Source organism: Etheostoma cragini, chromosome 11 (assembly GCF_013103735.1).
Source record: "Etheostoma cragini isolate CJK2018 chromosome 11, CSU_Ecrag_1.0, whole genome shotgun sequence".
NCBI classification, from domain to species: domain Eukaryota; kingdom Metazoa; phylum Chordata; class Actinopteri; order Perciformes; family Percidae; genus Etheostoma; species Etheostoma cragini.
In genome coordinates, this window is record NC_048417.1 from 1271981 (window position 1) to 1283416 (window position 11436).

The 11436-nt window shown below is 41.0% G+C and overlaps 1 protein-coding gene across 2 annotated transcripts in view; it reads left to right on the forward strand.

Annotated features, from left to right (window-relative positions):
* LOC117952548 (inactive dipeptidyl peptidase 10-like) overlaps positions 1–10469 on the forward strand; it is a 172025-nt gene extending 161556 nt beyond the window's left edge. For both annotated transcript variants that reach the window (XM_034884928.1, XM_034884927.1), the window contains exons 18-26: positions 9–107; positions 194–263; positions 1399–1593; positions 2806–2860; positions 3065–3164; positions 4962–5020; positions 6183–6255; positions 6555–6628; positions 8916–10469. In XM_034884928.1, coding sequence (XP_034740819.1) covers positions 9–107; positions 194–263; positions 1399–1593; positions 2806–2860; positions 3065–3164; positions 4962–5020; positions 6183–6255; positions 6555–6628; positions 8916–9053 — 863 coding nt within the window. In that variant the 3' untranslated portion in view covers positions 9054–10469. The remainder of the gene's footprint in view (positions 1–8; positions 108–193; positions 264–1398; positions 1594–2805; positions 2861–3064; positions 3165–4961; positions 5021–6182; positions 6256–6554; positions 6629–8915) is intronic.
* Positions 10470–11436: the final 967 nt, after the last annotated feature.

Genomic DNA, 11436 nt, shown 5'->3' on the forward strand with positions numbered 1-11436 from the left:
CATTACAGATTACTACATCCTTGGGAACAACTCTTTGCTGAAGGCGGCCCTAAATTGGAAAAGGATCCAGATGACCGACTTTAGAACTGTTCAGATAGAACATTTTGGTGAGAATCATGTATCGGTTTCTATACTGTCACTTTGAATTACAGATAAATCGGTCATGCAATTTATTTTCCTTTTCTTTTTCCAGATTTGCCGTTGAAGATCTCCTATCCACCAGACTTCTCTGAGTCCCGCCACTATGGACTGCTGTTGCTGATGTACGTACTATTTGTAATGATACAATATACCGCAGAATATGTCGCTGTTTTTAAATCAACAATCAATTAGCTTTTGATTAAGACTATCAAATCAGAATCGGCGATCGGCGATTCCCTGAGGATTCTTTCTCCGCCTACTTGCCTATTTGATGTAGTTCCAACCAATGGACCTGTATGTTTGTTAGTAGTTTAAAAACAACAACTGTACGTCTTCAGTGGGAAACTATGTCCTTGGGGCTAAATGAAAGTGGATTGGAAAGTGGACATTTTTGAAAGATGGATTATTGTTTTTTGTCTCTAATATGATTGGTTGACAATAAGAAAGTTAACAGCTTTATCCCAACACAGTCTCCCTCCGATCTCGTGAAACACGGACGATTGGTCCGGTGCCTTTGTCGTTGGTATTGACGCTAAAAGTCTCCTCTAGCTATCTAAACGTGCGAGGTCGGGACTGTTGGCGTTCCTTTTGACGTTGTTATGTTAAGGAAAAGGTCGTGGGCGGGCATACGTTTCCGTGACTTGCAGGAATAATGGGACGGTAAAAGAAGAAAGCGACTTTAGGAAATGCTGGTCTTCTGGGTTAAGTCCTGTATTTTACCCAACCAGCCCCCCGACCAACCTCCCTGTGTGGAATCTCTGCCTGACATACCACTCGCTAAACCCCGTCTGCATACTGGTCTCCCCCGTACGTTCTACCAACACGCTGAAGGACACCTTTTTTGTCCCTTTAGACGCTGTCAGCCACTGTCCAAATGTCCGTATTTTACAAGTTCGGAGCAAAAAGGGGTAGCTTGTCCTTTCAAATTAAAGTAACTAAGCAATCGTAAGTTATATTATTTTAAGCAATGGCCAAATGAAGCTTCATGAAGTTTAATGAAACCTTCTTCTTTATTTTCTGACTCCACTCTCTGTTTAAAGCTTCATGAAGTTTTACCTGTGCATCACTAGTTGTTTACAAAGATCAACCGTAAATGGAGCTACTGGAATAGCTCTCTTTTAACAAATCTCCTAAAACAAAACAAAAATTACAACTTCACTAAAGACCTATTAATTGATCGCTTTCAGCTCCAGCATTTAGATTTTGCCAGTGGGGATTCTCTGGGGTTTCTTAATGAGTGCTCTGTGCTGTGTTCAGTGACAGCGCCCCCGGTGGCCAGGCGGTGTCGGACCTCTTCTCTCTGAGCTGGGACTCTGTGCTGGTCAGCTCGGACAGCGTCATCGTGGCTCGTCTGGACGGCCGGGGCAGCGGCTTCCAGGGTCAGAGGGTCCTGCACGACGTCCACCAGAGACTCGGGACCGTGGATGTTCAGGACCAGATCGCAGCAGTAGAGTATGTCATCAAATTAGTTTTTTTTCTCTACACATGCAACAGAGTCCTCATTAAAACACAAAAAAAGGACAAAAGTCCCCGGAAGGAGAGCGTCATATTTGCTACATACATACTGATGAACCTGATGTTTTGGAGTGACAGTACAGCGCAGCACTGGTCAGGATGAACAATGTGATTGGAAACAATATGCATAATTGAAAACATGGTGGTTTTATATCTTATCATGTTACAGCTGCTGCTTTCTTCTTTGCTGTTATCTCCAAACAGACATTCGATTGAAACGTACATAGTTTTTTTCATCCCTTGGAGGTCCAAACAAGAGGACTAAAGCTGGCTTTTGTTTGCAGTCTCTTTTCATGCATCTTAATTGTCTGCACTTGTCAGTGTGCTGCTACATTCCTCTTGTTATATGTTTCCTCTGCTGTGATGTCCTTCGTCTACCTGCTGCAAACGTTTCTCCGTGCTGCAGCTGGTTTTCTTTTCACTTCCAGCCAATTATCAGCCAATTTTCCCATTAATACATGGGTTATGTGTTGTTCATTTATTTTGTTAACTGCGACTTAATATAATAAAGATGTCACGCAAATTAAATTTACTTTTACAGATTGTACAGTATAATCGGCTTTTGTAGAATACTGTGTTACTGACATGTTTTCCCAATGGAGCCGGTGTAGGTTAAACTCCTGGCACACCATACATACCCTAACATCATCACATGATCGCTTGAGAGATGCTCTCAAAGGTTATTTAACACTTCGCTGTAGGTAGGAGTGAGTCATTCAATAAATGTGTCTTCATCAATTTTAACAAAGAGCGTTTTTTTACTCCGAAGTTGTCTCTTTGGAGCCCACGTTGTCTTCTACTGTCCTCAAGCTACAGAGGATCGCAGCGATTGGAGTGACTTTAACTTAAAAAACAAACCGCTCTCATCATAATACCTTTGCTCGTTACTTTGCATTAATTAGCAAGCATTCATGATGTTGGATATCAGTCTTTTTCAACCACATGATTTACGCATACTAATTTCCCTTAATTCACAACTTCCCAAATTTAACTTAAAATAAAAAGCAAACACAGTGAATTAAAAGTATTAACAAATCATTAAATTGAATAAGATTGTTTGTGTATCATAACAGTCTGTTATTTTAGACTCCGATAACGTGAATGTGTTTGAATCCTTAGCTCATTCATGGTATGTGCTTTTAATTCCAGATTCATGATGAAATTTTCATATGTTGATCGGACAAGGATAGCAGTGTTTGGAAAGGTGAGCCATCCCTCTCTATAATTAGATATAAAGTTAATTCATGCTCACTCAATTTTTGCCATGAACATATTACTTTACCAATAATATAATTGCTGTTATGTTACATGTTTTTTTTTTGTTTTTTTTATTCCACTAAAGCAGGTCTCTTTTGTTTAAAGTATCAGGAGGTTGAATTTCCATAAATGTTTGTGTGTGTGTGTTCAGGGTTATGGAGCGTACCTAACATTGATGATGCTCAAGTCTACTGACAGCCTCTTCAAATGTGCATGTGCAATGTCACCTGTGACAGACTGGAAACTCTACGGTGAGTACAGAGTCCCTCCAACAATCCTGCATCATGTTTGCGTTGAATTGACACTCCGATTTCTGTCTTCATATTTGCAATCTGGTGCGTCAAATATCAGTAAAACTTTCATGTAGAGAACTGAACAGAACGTTTAAACTAAAGATTTTCTGTTCGTAAAGAAAGTTATCACCCTGCCATGACAGTGAGATAAATCTATTGAGTGGAAAAGAATCAGACGAAGCTTCCACGACTGAAAAGTGAAGCAAATGCTGAAGTACTTTAAAGCTGCATTCTGACTCATTTCCAGCAGGGGGCGACTCTAGTGGCTCCAAAAAGTCTGTTTATATAGAAGTCTATAAGAAAATGAACCTATGTATGCCTTGATTTATTACCTCAGTAAACATGGCCTCAATCACTAGTTTCAAGTTGTCTTCATTACAGCATAACGTTCATTTTGTAAATGATGGTCCCATTTATTTTAAAATAGACAATAAAGCAGGGGATGCTTTAGGGGCGGGGCTACACGCTGACCTGTCAATCAAGACCGAGGTTTAGGAATGCCAACCAATGGCGGCAGTAACCGGAGAACTGTGTTAACCACCGTGAATCTTTGCTGTCTGACTCCCTCCAGAAGGGTTGGAAATCGTCAACGCATAGCGTTTGCTCTGTTGCCACCATAAACAACACTGGCTTGGTCGCATCATCCTCCCCAGCTCCGCCCTCTTGTCCAAAAATCACCACGTCTGGTTTCTAAAAATCAAGATGGCAATGGCCTAAATGCCAAACTTGAGGCTTCCATACGGCACAAAGCATTGGGTAACATCACTGCTGCTGTAGTCTATATCAACGATGTTTCATCTCCGGGATTGGCCAGAAATTTGTCCCTCATTTCAGCCGGATGTGCGTTTTATTCCTCTGTTTTTGTGTTGGCGTTCTAACCTCCAGTGGATTTCTAAGGACTATGGTTACCTGGTCCTCAGGTCTCTGCAGGGTAAATCCAGACAGCTAGCTAGACTATCTGTCCAATCTGAGGACTATGGTTACCTGGTCCTCAGATCTCTGCAGGGTAAATCCAGACAGCTAGCTAGACTATCTGTCCAATCTGAGGACTATGGTTACCTGGTCCTCAGGTCTCTGCAGGGTAAATCCAGACAACTAGCTAGACTATCTGTCCAATCTGAGGACTATGGTTACCTGGTCCTTAGGTCTCTGCAGGGTAAATCCAGACAGCTAGCTAGACTATCTGTCCAATCTGAGGAGTATGGTGACCTGGTCCTCAGGTCTCTGCAGGGTAAATCCAGACAGCTAGCTAGACTCTCTGTCCAATCTGTGGACTATGGTGACCTGGTCCTCAGGTCTCTGCAGGGTAAATCCAGACAGCTAGCTAGACTATCTGTCCAATCTGAGGACTATGGTTACCGCAGATCTTAGCGCCCTTTGCTGATTGTGATTGGTTTAAAGAAATACCAATAAACCAGAGCCCGTTTTTCTCCCATCCCGGAGAACTAACCAGACCTTCTTTCCACTGAGCGCTGTGGAAGAAAGTGTGGCAATGCAAGACTACTGCTGCTACCTCTGCTATTATTACATTCAATGGGTAAATCTCAGCTTTTAGCACTACATATAAAGACTAAAGAGCGTTCCATACTAGTCTTAAAATGTAACAGAGGACACAAACAAGGTGTTATTTTCTCCTCCCTGGAAGCATTTTATTCGGGCTCAGGATGACAGGAACTCAACTTTGGTAAGGCAATAAGCAGCAGCTACTGTCTACCGGTGACACTGTTAACACTGTATCACTTCTCATTTCCACAGCATCAGCGTTCTCCGAGCGATACCTTGGCATGCCATTACGGGATGACAGCAGATATCAGGTTTGTGTTTACTACCTCTCTCCACCCCCACACTTGTTTGCGGTTGATCTTTGAAAGCGGCTTGCTGAAACATCAGTGACACACCTCCAGTTAAGCTCCCACAGTTCCTGAATGCTGCTATCAAAGTCAGAGGCGGCGATGCTTCACCTCATCCTGTGTTTTTTTCATGCTTCGTAGGATTTTCTCACCCATCTCTCTTTGGTTACTGTGTACACCGGTATGTCAGATTACATACCAGAGGTTTTTTTACAAGCTGCTGCAAAACGGTTGCCTGGCTCTCTCAGGTCTCCTGCACAGACAAGATGTTTAGCTACAGTTTCAGAGGGGTTTTTCACAGCAAAGGCATTGGGGGAGAAAAAAAGTGTTTTTCCAAGCACATCAAATTCACTGCTTTCAGTATACTGCAGCTTTGCATTTCCTATCTGCAGACTTGGGCTTCATCAATACTTCTATGTTTTGTATTAAAAACTAATATCTTTTGCTACGCTCACAGCTCAAGTCCACACTCCTCCAGCACTGACGAGCCCCTAAAATTAAAAGACATTTTTAAACACTGCCGCCCCTGTCTTGGTACAATAACTCTGGGGTTGCTATGTAGTCTGGACTGGCACAAACGGAGACCTTTGGAAACGTCAGTTAGGTTGGCTTACGTACCTTTCAGTAACAGCTCCACCTGGTTGTCCGTTCAAGCCAATGAATCCCTGCTCTTTCTTTTCACCATTGTTGTTCTTTATGTGTATTTTCCGGATTTTCAACATACACATCTAAGATTTTCAACCTGCAGAGTAACTTCTGACAATCTGCTTCCTGTTTGCATCAGCATGCATGTGCCCGGTGTATGCGAATGGTCATGTGATCTGTGTTGTCAGACGTGTTAATATGGACGGAGAGTAGTTCTCCTACTTGAGCTAAAACGCTTAGCCTTTTGCCTTTGTTTGACATCTTTTTCCTAACAATTTGCGGTGATATTCCAAGCATAGAAAACAGTGTAAATGGGAGATTCATCACTTGTAAATCTTATATTGGACAAATCTGACTGCGGATGTATATTATCAAGATAGAATGCAAACAGCTTTCATTTAATCATACTACTTTCTTTTTATTTATTTCTTTAATGCTAGTTAGCATAACTAGCGTTGTATTATTTCTGATTTCTTCACAGTTTTCCAGTGTGCTGCAGAACGTTCAAGCCCTTAGGGAGCAGACTCTGATGCTAGTGCACGGCACAGCAGACGGTAAGAGAAAACGAACTGTTATGGAATTAAAATACTGTATCTGTAATGTGGCTCTGCTGAGCACAAAGATTCCTGAAACTTAATGAGTCAAATGGTTTTTACTCAAAGATAAAAGCAAAAATTGGTTATCTAGATCGATGCTGGGATTTCCAGAGGATAACATGCGCGGCTTAACCATGCATGTCATGTTCGTTGAGGTATTTTCATCATGCAGAATCTGATTGTCTTTTCTTTTTACCAGTTACAGATCAGTTTAAATCTTGCTGACATGTTTTTTTTTTGTTTTGTGTTTTTCCCAGCCAACATCCACTTCCAGCATACTGCTGAGCTCATCAAGAACCTTGTGAAAGTTGGAGCGAACTACTCAATGCAGGTGAGTATCGCAGAGGCAACATTACCATGGCACATCCTATAAACTGCAAAACAGTACAATGCCACACATGCAAAATAATGTGTAAAATATATTTTTAAGCCTAGTTCAGACCAAAGATTCATGATGAGACAAGTAGAGACTTGCAACTACTTGCAATGTGCCGGTCTGCAATGTCCTAAAACCTGCAGGCTTACACCAATAAGGCGAGACAGTAATAAAAGACAAATAGAAAGTTTAACATAACATGGAGCACTCAAAGTTGGGAGGGGTTTCTTCTGCCTCTCCCATCCCCCCACTAAATTGACAGTTTTCAATCGGCCCAGTCTGACACCTGGGCCAGAGCTCCGTTTTGCCCGTTCTTCAGATGTAAGCACCAGGCCGGCCCATGTAGCGGCTGAGGGCCGTCGTGTCACCTGTTATAATGCGCCCGCCTGTTACTGACATCTAAAATTGAAATATGACCCCAGGCTGGTTTGTGATGGACTGGCCATTCGGGAAATTGCCCAAACCTACCGATAGCCAGTCTGTTGTGGGTAAAAATTGTGTGCACATTTGTAATGACCTGGTAGCAAGCTCATAAAGTTGTGCCCCAGAAGCACAATAGAAAAAAGATGTTACCTTGGCTGAATTACATCCTCTGGCGTTTATTGAAGACGAGAGTTGCAGCCTTGAAAGAAATCTATTTGAACTGCGTTCAGGTACCCATACGTAGAGTTGGGAAACTGCTATACCAGGATCTCTCAAACAAAGTTATAAGCAATCCATGAAGGCCAAAGCAAATGTATTCCTTAAACAGGCAAAAGGAAACCATAAAAGGCTCTGGGAGTCATTACAATGTAGTGTAAAGGACATACGAAGTGTGGAGCAACAGAACTTAAGATAAATGGGATCCCTCAAAACGAGAGCCTTGTGGTTTGAATTATTTATTCAAGAATTCCACGTTCCTGTTGTTGTAAATAATGAAGAAATTGCATTAGCCTACATTTTGAATATATTGATTAGTCTCAGTTTGTTTTATGTTTTTGTGATTGTGTGTCTGGTTGCACTGCTGCCCGTCTTGGCCGGGACACTCAGGAAAAAGAGATTTTTATTCTCAATGAGTCTCTTCCTGGTTAAATAAACGTACATTAAAAAAAAAAAAAAGTAAATGTAGTTAAAAGGAATTTTGGCTGGCCTCTTTAATTACAAAAGTTAATACTGTTAGCCTTCCTTTGACGTTTTTTGACTAGTAGTCTCACTAAAACAGAAATGACTGGTATGCTGTGGAAAGCAAATAACGTGCCTGGTTGACTCTGACACTCTTTAAATAATTTCAATACTGAGATAGCTCATTACCACAACAGTTGGTATTTATTACATGCTGCACATTGCTAAAGTCATGCAAAAATAGATAGATAGATAGATAGATAGATAGATAGATAGATAGATAGATAGATAGATGGATAATACTTTATTCATCCCACGCTGGGGAAATTCCCTTGTGACAGCAGCAGTATTTCCACAGTAAAAACCAACCAGCAACAGGCAAACAGATAGTGTACTAAAAGTACTGAATGAATTTAAAGTGGCGTGATATAAAAAGTGTTGTAAAGTAAAGTGAGTTGGCTATAGTACGAAAAATATTGCAATGTAAAGCATAAAGGATGGCAGAGGCCACCACAGACTCTTAAAAAGTCCCAAGGAGAGTCCTGCACACCCCAAAGGACCTGAGTCTCCTCTGCAGATGGGGGCGACTCTGGTCCTTCTTGTAAAGTGCATGGGTGTTATCATGACCTTCCCATGAAGGGCCAGATTCACCTTAATGTAAAATGAAAATACAATATAGTGGCTTTTTTTATGTTGATGTTCCAACAATGCCATGTCTGCTTTATTCTTATTAAATTCCAAAGTGAAAGACGGTTGGAGGAGTTGATGTTTATGTCCTTGTGTTCTGAAATAGTGTAAGTCCAGTAAACAACAAAGATGACAACTCTTTCAGATCTCACCCAGTGTGTTTGGGTAAATAACATATTGTCATCGCCAAAGGCCTGTATGGGAGTCCCGCAAGGCTCCATACTAGAGCCATTGTTAGTTTGTACCTCGATGATATCCCATCTGTGTGAAATGATGGATCCTACACTTTTGTTATCAAGCACATTAAGAAGAAGGACACAGCTCACCTGGACCCTTTAACTGTAAACTAGCACATTTCCCATATTCTAACTGCCTCCCATCCTCTGTATGCATGAGTCTCCTATGTATGTCTTCAAACCTCTGTCCACTAATTTACTTATGTTTTACCCACCAGGTCTACCCAGATGAAGGACATTTCTTGTCTCAGCAGAGTCGCCAGCACCTCTACGCGACACTGACCAGCTTCTACAGGGAGTGTCTTAAGGAGGAGTTACTACCGGTGCCTGATGAGGAAGAAGAGGAGGAGGAGTAGGCGTTGAGGCTCAGACCTTGGGCAGAGCTTAAAGAACTTCTGTCAAGGATCTGTCAAGGTCTTTCACATTTGGACAAAGTGTTTGGTGGGACATGGACACTGGGTTAGAGCTGCTGTGTGTGTGTGTGTGTGTGTGTGTGTGTGTGTGTGTGTGTGTGTGTGTGTGTGTGTGTGTGTGTGTAAATGTGTTAAAAACATAACTGAAGGACACAACAGTGACGCCAGGACTTGAGGCGGGAACTGCCCTCTAGCATAAAGTCATTTCAGTTTTGGGACGCTCTGTTTCTTGGCAAAGCGCACAGAAGACTGCCTCCATCTTTTGCAGGCTCATCCACAAGTGCATGGTTCTTTTGTCTCTCGCTGCTTCACTCACATTGTCCAAGTTAGTGTCCTTTGTGGTAGCACTCGGGAGGAAATGAACACAGATGTACACTTTAGATCGCACCTCTCTTTTGGTTGTTGTATTGTTGCACAAGGAAATGCTCCAGTCAGCCTTGAAAAACGTTAAGTCACGCAAGGTTACCACAACAGAGACGATCCGGAACAAGTGCTATTTCCTGATGAAACTCTCCGCCATCGCCCGCCCTAAATGAAAACAGTCTTTATAAGCCACACTTTATTGGACAGGGGTCTTGCGTAGACATGTACAATGCCTTATGAGGTTCAACATACTGTAATATTACTTGCTGGCAGTGGTAGTCATCCATTTGCAGTGTCATGTTAACCTATGTCAACTCAGGTACACAAGACACAGCACTCCAGTCAGTTTAGTGTCAGTTACAACACATTGTCAGCTGTATTGTCATGAATAAGTTATGAATTATATATGGAGATAATGGATATTGGCCATACGGTAGTTTCAGTTTAAGGCCACACTGCAACTTCTCTCAAATATGTCATTAAACTTGTTTTCTTAAAATCTCTGAAAGGGTGTGAGATGATTTTTAGCTCGGCTTCACCTGATTCAAGAGCCTTCTTGAAATCAAGACGCATTTTCCTTATTTTTGGATATTCTGTTATTTTAAGAAAATAATGATTAACTGCAGTGGATACTAATGAAAATGTGTGTACTAAGATGGACAATTTTACAGTGTCAGTAAGGTGTTTGCATGTCTACAGGGAATGTGTTGAAAGTGTTGTCACATTTTGTACAGTACAATACAGCAGAGTGTGTACATAAATATATTTTTGAGATGTCAGATCTCATAGATAGTTTAGTCTATGGGGATGGATTGGTTTGACATGGATGTCTTGTACTTTTTTTTGTTTTTTATCTTTTAGCTGTTGATTTTTTCCTCTTAGGATGGATTTTGTAATGCTTGTTCTTGTTCTTTTTGCTGTTTAAAAGGGAAAGGGCAGGGTTGAGCGGTCGGGGTTACTGTGGTTGTTCTATAGTGATGATTATAAATAAATAAAAAGACTGAAAAACAACAAATGTTGCTGGTAGATCACACCTTAGAGCTGAGAACCACATCCGCTACATTCATTTGCAGTATTGATTGTTTGAGATTTTAATTTTATATTGTGCAGTATGTGTTTCTTTACCTCGGGGCCCACATTAACCCTCGTGTTGTCTTCCCGTCAAAATTGAAAATCAGACGTTTTCAATCAAGGTTTTTTTTTTAAAATACGTTTTTGTCCCTTTTTTCAACACTTTTCATGCTTTTTTTTTTCAATGTTTGTCACTTTTCTTGACGTTTTCAACACTACGTAGCACTAACTTGTTAACTTAAGTTTTACAGTTATTTTGGGAATTTATGGTCTTTATTGACATAAATTGTAATTTTATAGTAAATTATACCTAATGTTTGAGTTAGAAAAGCAGAAATTAGGAATTATTGAGACAAAAATTTAAGGAATGGATGTTGATGATAATCACAGACTGGAATATGTCAACTTTTACTCAATACTATTTCAACAACACTTAAAATGTCACGTCAAATGCTATAAAATTGAATAAGACGCCCCAAAATTAATGAAAGTCGAGATTTGTGCTCGGCAAAGAGCGTTGGGTGGAATCAATCATGTTATTTTGGGGAATTAAAAAGAACATTGATATAGGACAACATGAGGAAAACATGAGGACAACATGAGGACAACATGAAGACAACATGAGGACAACATGAGGAAAACATGAGGGCAACATGAGGGCAACATAAGGACAACATGAGGACAACAAGAGGGCAACATGAGGACAACATGAGGACAACATGATGACAACATGAGGACAACATGATGACAACATGAAGATAACATGAGGGCAACATGAGGACAACATGAGGACAACATGATGACAACATGAGGGCAACATGAGGACAACATGGGGACAACATGAAGACAACATGAGGACAACATGAGGACAACATGAGGACAACATGAGGAC